The 19,623-nt window shown below is 39.4% G+C and overlaps 2 protein-coding genes across 2 annotated transcripts; both read left to right on the top strand.

Moving 5' to 3' along the window:
- The first annotated feature begins 12,195 nt into the window (after positions 1 to 12,195).
- LOC106754782 lies at positions 12,196 to 13,825 on the top strand. The gene is made up of 3 exons (XM_014636845.1): positions 12,196 to 12,249; positions 12,311 to 13,211; positions 13,284 to 13,825. Exons 1-3 carry the CDS (start codon positions 12,196 to 12,198, stop codon positions 13,823 to 13,825), a joined length of 1,497 nt encoding a protein of 498 aa, XP_014492331.1.
- Positions 13,826 to 17,400: 3,575 nt separating this feature from the next.
- On the top strand, positions 17,401 to 19,616 carry LOC111241177 (ubiquitin carboxyl-terminal hydrolase 12-like). The gene is made up of 4 exons (XM_022778055.1): positions 17,401 to 17,465; positions 18,414 to 18,469; positions 18,757 to 18,907; positions 19,028 to 19,616. Exons 1-4 carry the CDS (start codon positions 17,401 to 17,403, stop codon positions 19,194 to 19,196), a joined length of 441 nt encoding a protein of 146 aa, XP_022633776.1. The 3' UTR covers positions 19,197 to 19,616.
- Positions 19,617 to 19,623: the final 7 nt, after the last annotated feature.

Consider the following 19,623-nt stretch of genomic DNA (forward strand, 5'->3'; position numbering starts at 1 on the left):
AATAACATGCTTAGGTTGTGTTTCCTAAACTGCTTTGTTTTCAATTCACTCCTATATGATTACATGCTTAATCTGTCACATGTTGTTTATTTATATAATTAGCTCACCTTTGCTTGTTTGTGTTTGTGTTTGTTGCCTGTTTTTTTTTCTTTTGCGATGATCATCCACTTGGATGTGAGCAGAGGAGAATGAGGCCTCAGTGGAGAATGTCCTGGAGGGGAATGAGGAAACAACTTCTTAATCTTTCTAGGAATCCAATAGCTTTCCTTATATCTGAACAATTCCAGTTCTTATATTTTGAAGTACTTTAGTATTCCACGTTTTGAAATTTCTTCTACATTCCGGATTACTGTAATCCTTAAGCTTAATTTCTTAGCACCTTATCTGCTATTTTATTATTCTAACTGCTTTCTATTATCATCTATGTTGACGTCTTAATTTTTATACCTGAATGAAGTATAAAATTGGGATGTCACAAATACAGTGTACAAGATAAATTAAAATAAATAAAATAAAGAAGATAAAAACATTCTATATTTTATATATAAAATACCCTTTTCCTAAATTTTTAGAAAAGTATGTTTTTGAATTTTTATTTTCAAAAAATAAAATAATTTTTATGACAAAAAATAATAATTAATTTTATAAATGTTTAGTTTTATTAATAAAACTAAAAAGATAAGTATAAAAATAACATTATATAAATTATTATATGAATATATAATCGGGATAGTTTATATTATATGAAAATAGATCACATGATGAAGAATCAATATGGTTGGTAGATGATATATCATGACAGCAATTTGGAGTACGGCTTTCAAAGGCTTCTTAAATATTGGTAAGCTATTGGCTTAAATTATATTTTTAAGATTTATAATTGTCACGTCCTGATATTGATCAATATGCTTGCTTGATTGATCTCTATGCCAGAAACGAAAATTTGAATATTAATCCAAGAAATGCACTATGATCTTAACAATGTAATATAGTAAAACAAAGTTTGAAAGAAAAGATGAAACACAAAGAAATGATGCAAAACGCAAATAAACTTGAGAGAAAAGAATAAAGAAAACTAGAATGAGTATATATATATATATATATATATATATATGGGTTTGCTAACTTGCGTACGCCTGTTTTTCACTTGGTACATTTTAACAATGTGTACCGGATTTCAGTAGACAAAAATACTCTTATATCATGAATTCTAAGTTTTAAGGTTAAGGGTATTTTAATAATTTGCATTCTCAAAATTAAAAAAATAAAAAAAGAAACTCGCCAAACCCTTACCCACCTGTCTCATTCCTCTCAATCCTTTCTCTTTCATCTCTTTCACTCCAACCTTTTCTCTGTCATCCCTACTCTAGTCCCAATTGAAAAAAATCAGAAACACTTGCCTTATTTTAATAATTTTCATTCTCAAAACTAAAAAAAGAAACCCCAAACCCTTATTCATCTCCTTCATCTCTCTCGATCCTTTCTCCTTCATCTCTCTCACTCAAACATTTTCTCTGTCATCTCTGCACCAGCCCCAACTAATAAAACACTCATTATTAAATAAAATGGTTAGAGAAAAAAATACTTACATAAATAAAAAAATTAAAGCACCTAATTTTTTCTTTATATAATTTTAAATAAAATTTCAAGATTTAGAAGTTTTATTGTTTGATTTTATCGTTGAGAATTTTATTGTATTTTGATTTGTTTTTTCTTTAGTAAAGGAAAACAAGTTAATGAATTTCTACCAAATAAAAATTAAATGGCCACGGAGCAATGTTACATAGTAGTCTCAGAATGTAAAGGAATGATGCTCATAAGTCTTGATGCAAGTTGTACCCGTTAGCTCTAATATATATAGTGAAGATAATGAAATTAAAAAAATTTTGAATGAACTTTTTTCGGAAGGTGAATATGTCAATGACTCAACTCTTTAAAAAATTAAATCGTTTTATAATGAGTGTTTTTTTAGTTGGAACTAGTGCAAAGATGACAGAGCACATGTTTGAGTGAGAGAGATGAAGGAGAAAGGGTTGAGAGGAATGAAGGAGGTGAGTAAGGGTGTGGGGTTTCATTTTTTAGTTTTGAGAATGAAAATTATTAAAATAAGGCAAGTGTTTCTGATTTTTTTCAATTGAGACTAGAGTAGGGATGACAGAGAAAAGGTTGGAGTGAAAGAGAAATGGTTGAGAGGAATGAGAGAGGTGGGTAAGGGTTTGGGGTGTTTCTTTTTTTATTTTTTTAATTTTGAGAATGAAAATTATTAAAATACCCTTAACCTTAAAACTTAGAATTCATGATATATAAGGGTATTTTTGTCTACTGAAACCCGGTACACATTGCTAAAATGTACCAACTGAAAAACAGACGTACGCAAGTTAGCAAACCCCATATATATATATATATATATATATATATATATGACCAAAAAGTAGAATGCAGTAACAAGACTGCGAAGGAAGAATTCTATGAGTTGTTGTGGATGAAAATCATTCTTCATCTCTGGGACAACATATATGCCATTAGCATTTTTTACAGTTGCAGAATAGTTGAGAGAAAATTTAACCTGCCTATTCACTTAACTCTATCATGATCGGGTAGAGTGGCAGCATAATCGGGTTACGTGGCATCCTGTTCGGAGTTAAGTGGGAGAAGTTAAAAGGAAAGTGGAAACAGGTACGAAAGTTCTGGCGATATACAAGGACACATTAACGACAATTACGCTTAGTGGGCGAATCTTGCGAGATTATGGGCCAGTAGGTACAAGTGGTTATGGCCCGTAACTCATACTCAACGCTTATAAATATAGGGGTAAGCAACCAGGTAAAGGGATCTGAAATTATTCATTCTTACCTTGATATTATTGTGACTCTGCTGACTTGAGCGTCGAAGTGCTAACTTGCAGGTCGCAACCGTTCAGGCGTAAGAGTGACATTATCTGAAGCGTTTCGTCGAGACAGTTTGAATCGCGTTCAGTCTTGAATCATTAGGGGTGTTCCATCAACATACTTGGATCAGTATACAATCTTACGTCCTACATTCGAAACATTTTGGCACCCACCGTGGGGCCCGAGATTCTTATTTCAACCCAAGTACGATCACGATGGCAGGAGAATTTCCTTTACAGCTGTTGCAAGATTTACAGCGACAGATGCAGGAAATGAGAGCAGAAATGACGGCACTTAGGGCAGAACGGGCCAATGGAGGGGGAGGGTTGTCCGTTCAGTCCGTAAATGTTGAGATTGTTAACTCAGATAGTGAAGAAAGGGGTCAACACCCGACCCAGGGGGAGAAAAGACGAGGGAACCATAGCGCAGGGCCAAGCCTAGGAGTGGGAAGAGTGAATGGGCATGGAGTAGGCAGAGGTGGAGGCAGAGGTGGAGGCAGAGGTGAATCCAATAACAATAATGAAGAACGACAAAATGAAATGGAGAGACGAAATCCTGTACCTGATGATCAGGCTGAAGGACTTCACCCTTTCACGCCAAGGGTAATGAGGGCGATCATACCAGAAAACAAAATGCTGCCCTCAATGGAGAAATATGGAGGCTCGTCGGACCCGGTCAAACACTTGCGATCTTTTGTGGATGCAATGGTTGTGTATTTGTCGGACAAGTTAGTATGGTGTAAGGTTTTTTCCCTTTCACTGAAGGAAGAAGCGTTAGATTGGTTTCATTCCCTGCAACCGGGAACAATCGATAGTTTTGCCGTACTTAGGCAATTGTTTACCCAACAGTACGCTTCAAGCAAAACACCTGGAGTGAAATATACAGCTTTGGTGAGAATGAGACAAGGACGAGATGAGTCCCTCAAGGCGTTCATGGACAGATTCAATCGTACTGCTCGACAAGTAAGAAACACAGATCAAAGATTGATTGTAAGTGCGCTAACGACAGCACTAAGGCCTGACCCATTTTGTGATTACTTGCATGCGGAAGAACCTCAGAGTATGTATGAGTTACAAAACAGATTGGCCAATTTTATTCGAGTAGAGGAGGGAAGAGCCCATCAACGAGGGAGAGAGGAGATTGAACCGATGAACCGTACGGGCAGAGATAGGGCTGAACAATCGTTCGGGAGAAATGATAAGAGAGGTGGTCATCGAGGTAGAGACCAAACCAGAATCCAACAATATGTCCATCACACCTCATTGAACGCACCCCGTGCAAGGGTATTGGAGGAAGCATTGAGAGCCGACCTTATGGCTGTAGTTCAAATACCAACGCCAATAGGGGCAGATGAGAGTAAATACTGTCGGTATCATCAGAACCGAGGACATACCACGGAGGATTGTGTCACATTAAAGGATAAGTTGGAAACTTTGGTCCAGGCGGGACATCTTCAAAGGTTTGTTCAAAAGGGGGGAGGGGTCGTCAAACAGAACAAGACGGTCCTTCATGCGACAGGACCCTCCCAAGAGAATGAGCCAACGAAGGAAGGATCGGAGTAGAAGCAGGAGCCTAGACCGAACGGTCAGAGGTGTAATCAATACGATCTCTGGAGGATTCATAGGTGGTGGTTCAACATCAGCTGCCAAAAAGAGACACTTGAGGAATCTACACAGTGTTAGTCGAACAGGAGTGCAAAAAAGATTTATGCCCACCATCACCTTCTCTGATGAAGACTTTCATGCACCCGATCTGGAACAAGATGATCCGATGGTCATAACCGCTATGATCGCTCGATACCAGGTCGGCAAAGTTTTAATAGATCAAGGTAGTTCGGCTAATATCTTGTATTGGAAGACATTTAGGCAAATGGAAATTTCGGAGGATGCCATTATGCCTTTCAATGAACAAATAGTAGGGTTTGCCGGCAAAAGGGTAGATACAAAGGGGTACGTCGACCTGAGAACCAGTTTGGGGCTGGATAAGAATGCTAAGGAAACGAAGATTCAGTTTTTACTGGTGGAAGCTGATACGTCATACAACGTCCTTTTGGGACGACCATGCCTGAACGCTTTCGGGGCTATTGTCTCAACTCCATATTTAACTTTAAAGTATCCCACGGACGATGGGGTAGTGCACACCGTTCGGGTGGACCAAAAAATGGCTCGGGAGTGTTACGTTGCAGGTTTGAAGGTGAAGCCGAGAGCAATTGACTTCCAAAGCAAAAGGTCGGAGGTCGCAATGATGGAGTTAGATCCCCGAACGCATTTGGATGAACGAGTAGAACCGTTGGGAGAAGTATGTCCGTTAATTATCGGAGAGAAGGAAGAACGATTTACCACTATAGGACGCAACTTAACCACCGATCAGGCTGCGTCAATGGAGGAAACCTTAATGAAAAATATAGATTTTTTTGCATGGACAGCTTCTGATATGCCAAGTATCCATCCGGACGTAATATCTCATAAGATGTCGTTATTCAAAGAGGCGCGACCGGTGGCACAGAAGAAACGAAGATTGGGCAACGAAAAGAGGAAGGCGGTGGATGAAGAAGTCGAAAAGTTATTAGAAGCAGGCTTTATTCGGGAAGTGAAGTACACCACCTGGCTATCCAATGTTGTTATGGTGAAAAAACTGAACGGGAAGTGGAGAATGTGTACAGACTTCACTGACCTTAATAAAGCATGCCCGAAGGACACGTACCCTCTCCCGAGCATAGATGGATTGGTTGATGGAGTCTCAGGATACGAGATATTGAGCTTTTTGGACGCTTATTCGGGGTACAATCAGATTCCTATTACCAACCGGATGGAGAAAAAACAACCTTTATAACAGAGCGATCCAATTACTGTAACGACGTTATGCCGTTCGGTTTAAAAAATGTAGGGGCAACGTATCAACGACTGATGGACAAGGTTTTTCATAACCAAATAGGAAAATGCATGGAGGTTTACGTGGACGACATGGTGGTGAGGAGCCAATCGGTAGAGGAGCACTTACGGGACCTGTAGGAGGTTCTTGGTTAAGTGCGGAAGTTCGGGATGAGGCTCCATCCTCTTAAGTGTACATTCGGAGTATCTGCGGGTAAATTTTTGGTTTTTATGTTGACTTCGCGAGGCAAAAAGGCTGATGACTTGGGTCCAAGCCCATCATGGACCCATCACTAGAAGCATGACCAGGAAACTCCAACAAGAGCTTGAAGACATGGACACCAAGAGAAGGGGAAAATCTGTCCACATGACTATCAAAGTTGCTAGCCATACCACCATTCTTTGCTAAGCACACCCATGGCAAAGTCATTTTATTTTCAGCACCAGATTACGTGTGTATTGATTTTGTCACATTGTAAATAAGCTTTTCTAGAAGGCTAGCACCTGCTGCACATGGGATTATACGTGGCAGNTGATCCACTCTTCATGGGTCATGAAATTCATGCACACAGCCAAGGGGGTTCACTTATAAAACCCATCCTGGCAGCTTTGTATCACACTTTGGATTCTATGAGAAATTTCTGCATTTCTGNAATTCTTCTCAACTTAGCAAATGCTTGCCAAAGTNACTTCTTCTCTCAACTCTCTCCCACCTCTTAGCTTTCTTCCATCAATGGAAGCCGCCTGAGCTAAGGAACCACTTCTTTTCCTTCTCTACCGCCACATTCACTCCACTGAACATTAACCAATTTCGCTGCTGCTTGCTGGATCTTCTTCCATTCAACCTTTTCTGCGTCCGTATTACACTGGAGAGGCTCATCAAGTGGTATTCAGAGCCTATGTTCTGCATCACGCTCCAGCTAAGTCACTTTCCAATTTCATTTTACTGTTTCGTGTTGTTCTGCTCTTCTACATTTTAATCGGTGCATCTCATGTGTTTCCAGTCTATTCAGTTTTTAAATCCAGATTTCCAGTTTGTCATGGTCATGTGCTATGTTGAAGCAGTTTTTAATTTGTCACAGTGTTTTTCCATTCAGCAAATATGTTTTCCGTTTTGAGTAAATCCAGTGCAGTGATAGCTCTTCATTGATCATAAAAAGCATCAAGACATTGTCTAGCTTTGATCACATGAGCTTAAGCGTTGAAGGAAACAGTCAAATCTGCTGGTTTTTCTAAAATCTACATCAATTTGTTTGTGTCCAATCTGGAACCACTTTCGATTTTCTGTTCTGTCCAGATCTATGGTGTTTAAAGTTTGCTGCAAGTTTATTTCATGATTCTAAACATGTTTCAAGCTCACACAACCCATTTTCATCATTGAATCACGAAAAGTTGGTGTTAATTGCTGGATTTCCAATTTTTCAGCAAATTTCACTGCTACATATGGTTTAAGCTGTTAAAATCCAGATCTATTGATTTTGAGGTTGTGTAAAAGTTTGATTTAGAGATCTGAATCAATTTCACATGTTTAACTTGTATAATTCAGATCTGAATGCTTGAGTTGTGAGCAATTGCATTTCAGCAGCAAATTCTGTTTTGCTTTTCTGGTTCAAAAAGCTTTGCATCGTGCTTCTGTTTTTGCACATCTAGTAGGACATTCTCAATTCTGCTAGTTCCAATTTCTGGAGCTAGATCTAGAGCTTAAATCTCTATGAAGTCATTGTTGTTTAAGCCAGCTTTGCTTCCAGTCAAATGATTTTAAAAGTGCTGCAGTTTTTCACATATTTTTTGCATAATTTGGCAACTTGAATGGTGATTCTGCATCTTTGCTATCTTTTATGCATTTAACACTTCAAAACCACTTTGTTTGATCAATTGAAATGTGTCTAAACTGACTTTATGGTCAAACCTACACAAATGCACAAAATCACCATGTCACTTCCTCATTTGGCTTGAAATCATCTAGTAGAATAGCCATTCTCCTAATATTGTTGTTTTATGTTGGTTTGGTTGCTTAAACATCTGTAAAAAGTGCATCAAAACTGGTGTTTACTGTTCATATGGTCATTTTCTCGGATTTGTTTGGTGTCACTACTTGAACACCTTATTTGACCATTTTTTCTTGGGAAGTGTCATAGTAAGATTTTGTTGTAAACTGTTTTGTGGATGTTTAACTGACTGCACCTACTTCTTTTCATCATCTAAACTTGTTGGAAATCATCATACACCAAATATTATATCAGTCGTGTGTCATCTCAAAATTTCCAGCCTTCATATATGTGCATTCAGTTTTGAATGTTCACTTGAACTGAGTTTTAGTATGAATGTGTGGATTGACAAAAGCTGGGATTATGTTCTCTATGCCTTTACAGCCATTGTGCTTTGCAAATAAAAATTAAAAGAAGCTCAAACATCCCGCAATCCAAGTTGTTTCGTTACAGTAACAGCAGAAACCACAAATTCTGTTTTCTTTGAGTCAATACATCAAACACTTTCCCAAATTTGGAGAATTCAATATGAAAACTGTCATACTGCAAATGTGTGTTTTTATTGCTTTTTGAATCTATTCTAGAGCCTTTCTAAGTTTCTTTTGAGTGCTAACTACAATTGCAAACTGATTAATTGCTTGATTTTTGTTGATTGAAATTCTGTCACCATATGTTTGATACAATTCCCGTGGTGTAATTCTGAGTTTCTTTCCAGCAACAGCATTAACAATTTTTCTTGCAATTATCATTAATATTGGTGGCTCTTGTGAGTGTTCTTGTGGCTGCAGAATAGCTTCAAGTGGCTCTACATTGTTGGTAGCATTCTAGAAAGAAGATTGGTGAGGATAAAGTTGGATTGAAGGATGGTTTGGCACATCAAAATCCATTCTCTCGGTAGTGTAGAAAATCCAGTATCTGTTGCAGCACCAGCAACTACTGGATCCGTGTGTTGACATCCTGAATTTGACTAGCTTCACCCTTTGCAACTGTGAGCTTTGTGGCTGCACCTAGTGCATACAACTTTCCTTTGAGAGAGGCCAAAGTTGCACTCCCATTTCCCTTCCATTATTACTTTTCTTTGCTGTAAATTGTGTAATTTTTTTTTCATCTTTGTAATGCAGCCATCTACAACAAGTGTGGGGGAAGAGCTCACAAGTGTTCTCCTCTCATTTGCTAAACTAGACTTAAAGTCTCATCACCTAAAATTTGGTAGACGGTGAGTGTCTCTTAGATCCAAAATCTAAGCCTCACCTAGGAGACCTCACTTTACTTTGTTTTTTTTTCATTTCTCGACTAGATATCATACTTCTTGTGCGAATAGGAAGCTCTCTTTAGGGGTCCAAATTTAGAGTTTAGCTTTTTATCTTTGCTTTGTTTGTTGTTGTCTTTAAGACTTAGGTGGATTTAAAAGTGATTTTGATATAAAGATTCTAGTAAGTAGCTAGAAGCATATTTGGCAAGGACAAGGCTTGGTATTTAAGCAATCCTAGTGATTCACCTCCCTTACCTGGAATATTGCTTTCTAAGTGAAATCTTTAGTCTTTATTTCAAGAATAACATTTAAGTCCATCATAATGTCTAAAAGGAATTCTCCTAGGATTAGTGATAATGAAAATCAAAAAGAACAAGTTACTCTTCAAACTTTAGTCAATCAACTCAATGAAATTGAAAGGAAAATGAGTCAAGAAAGAGTCAATAGAGAGCTTCAAAATCCTATGATTCAAGATGAGTTGAGGTTGTTAAGAGAAGAACAAAATGGGTCTAGGGGAAGTCAAAGTGATCATTCTCAAGTAGAGGGCATACCTCTAAATGTAGGGGATTATTACAATCAACCTTCTTCTTCTAGGAAATCTAGGAGAAATGTTCATGTACCACCACCCCCCTAAAGAAGTCAATGTTGTTTTGCCTCACTTCCATGGGAAGGACAATGTTGAGGCCTATCTTGATTGGGAAATGAAGGTGGAACAATTGTTTGCTTGCCGCCAAGTAAGTGAAGAAAGAAAAGTTTCTCTAGCTACCCTAAGCTTTCAAGGGTATGCAATGTATTGGTGGACTGCCTTAGTCCAAGAGAGACTTAGACATCAAGCTCCTCCAATTCATTATTGGAATGATCTCAAAACTGCCCTTAGGAGGAGACATATTCCCTCCTATTACAATAGAGAACTCATGGATAAACTCCAAAGATTACAACAAAAGTCTATGACTGTTGAAGAATATAGACAAAAAATGGAGTTATACATAATGAGGGCAGGCATAGTAGAGGCTTCGGAAATTACTTTGGCTAGATTTTTAAGTGGGCTTAATTTTGAAATTCGAGATAGAGTTGAACTACTACCTTATAGAGATTTGAATGATCTTGTTCAAATGTGTATTAAGGTAGAACAACAAAACTTGAGAAAATTCTCTTCTAAAAGAGTTCAGGTTCACCCTATTGTTTTAAAGGAAAATTTTAAAGAAAAAGAGCCTTTTAAGCCTTTAGCCAAAATTGTTGAGAAGCCCACACAAGAGTCATCTTCACACACTCGGACTAGTGATATCAAATGTTTTAAGTGTCTGGGAAGAGGACATGTAGCTGCACAATGTCCCACCAAAAGAACTATCATTTTAAGGGGCATTGACAGTTATAGTAGTGAATCATCCAGTAGTGAGAATGAGAGTGATCAAGAAAAATCCACTACTGAGGAAGTCTATCCTTGTGAAGGGCAACTTCTCATGATCAAGAAAATTTTTGATAATCAATCTAGTGAAGAACATCTATCACAAAGAGAGACTCTCTTTCACACAAGATGTCAAATCCAAAATAATACTTGTTCTCTCATTGTTGATAGTGGTTCGTGCTCTAACTGTTGTAGCACTAGATTGGTTGAAAAATTAAAACTTGTTGTGCAACCCCATCCTAAACCTTATAAAATACATTGGATCAATAAAGATGGGAATATCACAGNCAAGGATNAGGTCACAGTAACAATTTCCATTNGCAATTTTAAAAACAAANTTTTATGTGATGTAGTTCCAATGGAAATTTGTCATGTGTTATTGGGAAGACCATGGCAATTTGATCATAAAACAATTCATAATGGTCTTACCAATACCATAACTGTGCACCATCATGAGAAGAAATTTGTACTTCATCCTCTCTCATCAACACAAGTGGCAGAGGATCAAGCACAAATGCGCCTTAACAAGGAAAGGGATGAAAGAGAAAAAGAAAGAAAGTTGAAAGAAGAAGATCAAAGAAGTATAGAATTAGAGGGAATAAAAAAAGAGGAAGAGAGAATAAAAGAAAAAGAAGACAAAGAAGAAATTGAAAGAAAAGAAGTGGAAGAAAGTGAAGAAAAGAAATTAAGAACAAAATCTCCTTCAACCACAATGGAATCAAAACTATTAAGGGGAGGTTTTCTATCCTTTCACTTTTCCCCATTTATTTTTGAAAGTCCAAAATCTCAATTTTNTCTNCCAGAATTTGCCATGCCATCTTTAAAAATGATAAAACTTTCAACATATGGCAATTCACAACTTGGGTTAGGGTTACTTTTATGGGTACCACTAACTCAAGAGACAAATAAAATTTCAAAAGAAGAAAGGTTTCTTTATAGTACTAAACTTGAAAATTTTAAAATTAAGAAATATTCTTCTCAACATGTTCTTTTATATCTTTTGTTGGGTTATAGAAAACTAATTAGAAATCTGTTTGATGCTTATTGCAGAATGATATTTGACTCAGGTGGAAGATCTATAAAGCTAAAAAAATAAATCCTCAAGCAAGCTATCAGATTTGAGGACAAATCCTTTCCAAGAGGGAGGGGATGATGACTTGGGTCCAAGCCCATCATGGACCCATCACTAGAAGCATGACCAGGAAACTCCAACAAGAGCTTGAAGACATGGACACCAAGAGAAAGGGCAAATTTGTCCACATGACTATCAAAGTTGTTAGCCACACCACCATTCTTTGCTAAGCACACCCATGGCAAAGTCATTTTATTTTCAGCACCAGATCATGTGTGTATTGATTTTGTCACATTGTAAATAAGCTTTTCTAGAAGGCCAGCACCTGCTGCACATGGGATTATACGTGGCAGCTGATCCACTCTTCATGGGTCATGAAATTCATGCACACAGCCAAGGGGGTTCACTTATAAAACCCATCCTGGCAGCTTTGTATCACACTTTGGATTCTATGAGAAATTTCTGCATTTCTGNAATTCTTCTCAACTTAGCAAATGCTTGCCAAAGTTACTTCTTCTCTCAACTCTCTCCCACCTCTTAGCTTTCTTCCANCAATGGAAGCCGCCTGAGCTAAGGAACCACTTCTTTTCCTTCTCTACCGCCACATTCACTCCACTGAACATCAACCAATTCCGCTGCTGCTTGCTGGATCTTCTTCCATTCAACCTTTTCTGCGTCCGTACTACACTGGAGAGGCTCATCAAAGGCCAATCCAGACAAATGCCGAGCCGTTCTGGAGATGAGAAGCCCAAGAAATCTGAAGGAGGTGCAAAGGTTAGTGGGAAGGCTAACATCATTGTCAAGGTTCATACCCAAATTGGCTGAACGTATTCAGGCAATCTTAAAGATAATGAAGAAACAAACCCAGGGAGAGTGGAACGAACGATGTGAAGCATCATTTGGAGAAGTAAAGCAAATTGTCACTAATCCTCCAGTTATGAGACGACCCGACTATTGCAGCGAGCTACACTTATTTTTGGCAGTCAGTGAAGAAGCGATTAGTGCAGCTTTGGTCCAAGAAATTGCTGAATTTAGACCAATATACTTTATCAGTAGAATTTTGAAGGAAGTAGAAACCAGGTATCAACAGCTAGAAAAAGTAGTTCTGGCCTTAGTGAATGCTACCCGAAGACTTAGACCCTACCTACAAGGAAACCAGGTTGTAGTTCATACGGATTACCCCATTGCTAAAATCTTAAGAAAACCCGATCTGGCAGGGAGAATGATCGGGTGGTTCGTAGAACTCTCTGAGTTAGGTCTGAGGTATGAGCCAAGAGGATCTGTTAAGGGACAACATCTGGCAGATTTTGTGGCTGAACTGCTTGTGGTAGATTCAACTTTCCACCCATGGATATTATATGTAGATGGATCGTCCAGTCATCAAGGTGGAGGAGCGGGAATAGTCTTAGAAGGGTCGAACGGTATTATGATAGAACAAGCCTTGATTTTCCGGTTTAAAGTCAGTAATAATCAGGCAGAGTACAAAGCTTTAATAGTAGGCTTGGAGTTAGCACGGGACTTGGGAGTAGAAGTTCTTCGCTGCAAGACAGATTCACAGCTTGTAGAAGGGTATATGAACGGGACGTTCCAGATAAGGGATGATCAGTTATTAAAATACTTCCACAAAGCCAAGCAGCTGTTCTCCCATTTCGAATCCATGGATTTAAAACATATACCGAGGGAAGAGAACCAAAGAGTTGACAGGCTTTCTAAGCTGACGACCGGGAAAGAAAAAGGTTAGCTATCCTCCCTGGTCCGCCAAATTGTGTTCAAACCCATAGTTGATTGTATGCACGTAAGTTGTATAGCCGAACGGGATGATTGGAGGAGAGATATTATGTTGCTTATCAAGAAGCAAGGAGAAGGTATAAGTCTTCGTCCCGAAGAGGCTAGACAAATTGCACGATATGTTATAGTGGGAGAAGAACTTTACCGAAGAGGGTATGTCATGTCTATGTTAAAATGTTTGTCCAAAGAAGAATCAGAATACATTATGAGGGAGCTGCATGAAGGGATATGTGGCAGACACGGTGGCGGTCGGTCACTTAGAGCCCGTGCGTTGAGGGCAGGATTTTATTGGCCTACGATGGAAAAAGATTGTCAAGCTTTTGTCACTAAATGTTTGGCTTGTCAGAAGTATGGGAACATAATTCACGCATCGGCCATTGAGTTGCTAGGTATGGTGTCTCCATGGCCCTTCGCTCAATGGGGGATGGATATTGTAGGACCATTCCCGACCGGTCGCTCACAATTGAAGTTTCTCTTAGTGGCAGTCGATTATTTCACCAAATGGGTAGAAGCAGAACCTCTGGCTAAAATATCGGCGTCTCAGGTGCAAAAATTTGTCTAGAGATTGATTTGCAAGTTCGGTATACCAAAATATATCATCACAGACAATGGGCGTCAGTTTGTCGACAAGAAGTTGATCGCATTTTACAAAGAGTTAGGAATCATACCCTTGACAAGTTCGGTAGAACATCTGCAGACGAACGGCCAAGCAGAAGCCATGAACAAAATTATAGTACAAGAGTTAAAAAAGAAGCTGGGGGAGGCAAAAGGAGCTTAGGCGGACGAGTCGCAGCAAGTACTTTGGGGATATCGATGTTCACCTCAAAGTGCAACAGGAGAGTCACCTTTCAACCTCACTTACGGTACGGATGCCATGTTACCGGTCGAGGTGGGCGAAGACACGTTAAGAAGATAGGTCAGCAATATGCATAAGAACGAAGAATACCTCAGAAGCAATCTCGACATCCTATCAGAACGGAGAGAATTGGCTGTTGCTCGAGTAGAAGCTAATAAAAGACTAATAGCTCGACGATATAATACTAAGGTCAAACCAAGACGGTTTGTAGAAGGAGACTTGGTGTGGAGACGAACGGGAGAGGCTAGAAAAGATCCTGCACACGAGAATCTGTCAGCCAATTGGGAAGGCCCGTTCAAGATAAAGGAGAGTTTAAATAATGGGGCATATCAGTTAGAATCCTTAAATGGAAAAGTCCTCCCTAACACATGGAACATTTCTCATTTGAAGTTTTATTTTAGTTGAATATTATGTAATTTTTCTGACTTTACTAAATAAAAACATTTCTGCTATTCGTTACCATGTTGAGTAGAACTAGTTATGTACAGGAAGTCAAATAATTGACTCCTGATCGGGTGAGATGGAGGGAAGAACGTCTTGAAGTTAGATAATTAATTTCAAATACAGGAAGTCAGATGATTGACTCCTGATCGAGTGAGATGGAGGGAAGAACGTCTTGAAGTTAGATAATTAACTTCAAATACATGAAGTCAGAGAATTGACTCCTGATCGGGTGAGATGGAGCGAAGAACATCTTGAAGTTAGATAGTTAACTTCAAATACAGGAAGTCAGATAATTGACTCCTGATCGGGTGAGATGGAGGGAAGAATGTCTTGAAGTTAGATAATTAACTTCAGATACAGGAAGTCAGATAATTGACTCCTGATCGGGTGAGATGGAGGGAAGAACGTGTTGAAGTTAGATAATTAACTTCGTTGTTTGTAAGTCAGATAATTGACTTCCGATCGGGTGATCCAAAGAGGGGAACGGGTGCAGTTAGATAATTAACTTCAGATACAGGAAGTCAGATAATTGACTCCTGATCGGGTGAGATGGAGGGAAGAACGTGTTGAAGTTAGATACTTAACTTCATATACAGGAAGTCAGATAATTGACTCCTGATCGGGTGAGATGGAGAGAAGAACGTGTTGAAGTTAGATAATTAACTTCAAATACATGAAGTCAGAGAATTGGTATGTGATCGGGTGATGTAGTAAAACGAAAACATCACATAGATTGGCATTACTAGTCAAAAGTTGAAATATTGTCATGCAAAGCACAATACGAAATGGCACTATTAGTCAACAGTCAAAACTCAAATACAAATTTACGACGACATGCTTGCAAGAAGTTCATAACACAAAATACTAAGTAACTATGAAGAGTACAATCAAAGTTCTTTGGCAGGATCGATTGCGACGGTCGATGGAACGGTAGGAGATTCTTCAGTGGCAAGCGTAACTGGATCACAAAGATCAACAAGAGCCCCGTTCATGTAAACCTTCATGATATCAAACTCGGGATGCTCTAAGAGGGTTTTGAAAAAATAATGCACTGCCCAATCCCTTGGTTGAATCCAAGTTCACGCTCCTGACACACCTGATCTTCTAAAGCAGACTTTTCTTTCAGCAAGTCATCCCGTTCGGCGAGGGCAGCGTTTTTATCCTTCAGCAACTCATCATTTAGGGACATTGCTTTTTGAAGATCTGATTGAAGAGTGTCAACAGACAGTTGCAACGAAGTGACTTCCTTTTGGGACGCATCCAGGGCATTCTTAGCTTTAACTCGATCATCTTCAGCGGGTTTGGTCAATTCCTCTATACGAGCGGTCAAGGTGGCATTTTCCTTCTTCAACTGATTTAAACTATGAGTAGCAGTTTCTAGCTCGGCCACCAATAACGGCTTGGTAGTCCCGGCAGCATAATTCAAGCACACACTGGCCCGAGCAATCAACTCATAAGCCATGTTCAAAGACTCACTAGGTGTCATGCCTTTGAAAGGTACTCGTTCCTCGGGAGTCAAGTTAAATTGCAGACAATCGGCTACATGCACCTGAGGATCCAAGGGACCGGTCAGAAGAGGACCCATAACTTTTTGTCTCTTTGGAGGAGAGGGAGTTTTTTCTGCAGCTTTTCTTTTTGGCTTTGCCTTTATAATCTCTAGATGTGACAATTTAACGTCTTGGGTAGCTTCGGGAATAGGGATCGAAGAAGTAAGAGCGGCAGACCCGGCGAGCAAAAGATTCGTGTTGCTCCGTACCACCAAAAAAGTCTGCAACACAAAAGACAATTTAGACAAGTTAATGCTTACCGATCGTTTAATGAAAAAAGATAAGAACCTTACCGAACACTCGGGCTCGTAAAGTGTCGGTCCCGATCAGGTCAATAAGCTTACGGGACGATGTCTTTCTAGGTAATAGATCAATTTGACTTATGACATCCAGTTCGGCTTCGGTCATTTCCATCTTCGGCCAAGAGTCTATGCAGTTAGGATTCTCAGTCCAATACAGCGGGAATTTGGGCCGACCATCGTCAAAAAAGTATTTTGGTCGCCCCGACTCTCGGATAACTATCTTACAAAAGTTTGATTTAAATTCTTTGTAGGAGGAATTGAAGGGGGCGAATAATTGTTTATCCTTTACATGAAGTACGGATACCCAAGACCGGTTGGAGTTAGGTAAGGCACGAAAGAAGTAAAGGAAAGATGCAGGGGTAGGGGTCAGCACTAATCCTGTGCAGAGCACACTGAAAGCTTGCATGACAGCCCACTCGTTCGGGTGTAGCTGCGCGGGGCAAATGTTCAATTCTCTCAAAACACTCATTTGAAACTCCGAAAAGGGGAGTCTAACGCCTAAATCTCGAAACTAGGTTATATACACATAAAACAAATCTGCAGGATAACCCTCTCGACCATGGCAAGCCCGCCCGTTCGTTCGACAAACCACAAACGTATAGTCATCTATATCCCTAAGGGTAGCCAAGATATCAACTTTATCTAACAAATGCCTAATAGAAACAGTAGAAATAAAGTACGGGAGATAGTTTTTAACCTCATGAGGTGCCCAATCATACCCCTGTACTATTGGAGGGGGAAGTATAGAAGTCCACATTCGGGAATTATCATAGTTAAAAGCCACTTTGTTCCCGGATGAACGGGAAGATGTGGCAAAGGAGGAACTGGACGATGACGAGGTGCTTACCCCATCGTCATCATATCCCCGTCCCTCCTTCCTAGACCTATTGGATGAATGGGAAGATAGAGACATTACCTTGAAACGCCTGATCGAGTTGGGAGAGAAGTAGATCGGTGAGAGTTGACAGAGGAACAACAGTTGGTGCAAATGGCGAGGGACCCCCCCGCTATTTATAGCCGCATAAAGCGGTATCGAAGATGCATCGTAGCCGTGTATTATGATAACATCTGACGGTGGGAAACTCGCGTCTTTTCATATTCGGTTTTCGTGAAAAGACTAATTAATGTCAACCGTCGATCTCGTATTCATCGTAAGGTCAAGAATCTTTTATCCTTCAATCATGACTTAGCAAAGCGAAAATATCAAACCCGTTCGCTTATTCCAACGCTTGGGGCTTGGGGGGCTTATGTATGGTAGAGAGGCCGGTTAACTCTATCATGATCGGGTAGAGTGGTGTCATGATCGGGTAAAGTGGTGTCATGATCGGGTATAGTGGCAGCATGATTGGGTTAGGTGGCATCCTGTTCGGAGTTAAGTGGGAGAAGTGAAAAGGTAAGTGGAAACAGGTACGAAAGTTCCGGTGAGATACAAGGACACGTTAACGATAGTTACACTTAGTAGGCGAATCTTGCGAGATTATGGGCCAGTAGGTACAAGTGGTTATTGCCCGTAACTCATACTCAATGCCTATAAATATAGGGCTAAGCAACCAGGTAAAGGGATATGAAATTATTCATTCTTACCTTGACACTACAGTAAAACGCCGATTTACTTGCGAGATATTACCGAGGGCCTTCAGTCCCTCGGTAAATACATTTTACCGAGGGTATTACCGAGGGTCATGTGACCGTCGGTAAGTTGGTGCTCATTAAACCCCACAGCTTGGGTTTTCCACACTCTTCGAGCCAAAAATACGAAGCCAGTCTCGTCCCCTTTCAGAGAACTCTCGTCCAAACCCTTCCCGTTTCAGAGAACTGTCGTCTCCAACACCACCAAAGTCTCGCTCTGCCCAAATTTCACAAATTCCCGTTCTCGTCTTCCCAAAGCCCTAACCCTAAGGTGTTCCATCGGTTCGTGCTTCCATTCTCTCGTCTACCTCTGTCTTTCCGGTGGCGGTTCGTTCTGTCCGGTCTCATCGAGGTTCGTTGTGCGTGTTGCAGGGTGGTTCGTGGTTGTGCGCGTGAGGCTTGTGCGCCGCAGGTTTGGGATTTTGTTTGTTTTTTTTAATAAGAAACGTTTTTCAGCCGAAGATTGAGAACGGAAGATAATTTGCATCCAATCATTGATTGATTTGTATTTGAAAGTTGTGCGGTTTTGATTCAATTGTTTATTATGTAATTAATTAGGTAACTTCATTTTACTTGTATACCTGGTTTGCTATTGGAGGGTCTGGTTCGGTTAGGGTCACAATTTTTTATTTCTTTGGGGGCTAATTTATGGTTTCAGCTTATTCCAGATTTGATAGGTGATTGTTTTTTTTTTTGTTTCTTTGGTGATCGTTAGTTGTAGCTCAACTTGAAACTGCCAATACTGTGGAGAGTCAGCCTGTTGAGGATCCTCCATCGTCTAGATTCACATGGAGAATTGACAACTTTTCGAGGNTGAATACCAAGAAGCTCTATTNGGATATATTTGTTGTTGGTGGCTATAAATGGTATTTTTCTGAGATTTGCTAAACTGGTTAATAATTGTCAATTTTCTTGAATTTGATCTTGCATGTATACTTGTTTCCAGTGATTATCACTTTCAAACTTGGTTTTTTTTTTTTGAACAGGCGTGCGCTTATTTTCCCAAAAGGAAACAATGTGGACTATTTGTCCATGTATTTGGATGTTGCAGATTCAGCTAGTTTGCCCTATGGTTGGAGTAGATATGCACAGTTTAGCTTGGCAGTTGTTAATCAAATCCATAATAAATATTCTGTGAGAAAAGGTAGTCCCTGAAGTTTGATCTTTANACTTTTTTAAGATGACATAGATTAGCCGTGGTTGTAGAATAGGAAAGAGCATTACTGGAATTGAAGCTATAGAGTTTTGATAGGTTTTTATTGCTAGTAGTGGATGGAAGAACATTTGATATCTCGTTGCATAATAATATTTTTATAATTAGTCAATTAGCTATACATCATTTTCTGATAAATCCTATGACTATTGCTCATTCCATAGTTTAGTTTATGTTTCATAGTTAATTTTCTATATCTTACCGTTTGGATAGTGGAGCTTTGGATATGGAGGGGTTATTGTTAGCAGATGTTTAAATTCATCATATACATATGACATGGTTCATATTGTGGTTAACCTTTAGTTCCTCCCTCTTGCACCTTGTTTAAAAATTTGGTAGAGAATGTGATTGAGTTCTATAGTTTATGGC

Source organism: Vigna radiata, unplaced genomic scaffold (assembly GCF_000741045.1).
Source record: "Vigna radiata var. radiata cultivar VC1973A unplaced genomic scaffold, Vradiata_ver6 scaffold_474, whole genome shotgun sequence".
NCBI lineage: Eukaryota > Viridiplantae > Streptophyta > Magnoliopsida > Fabales > Fabaceae > Vigna > Vigna radiata.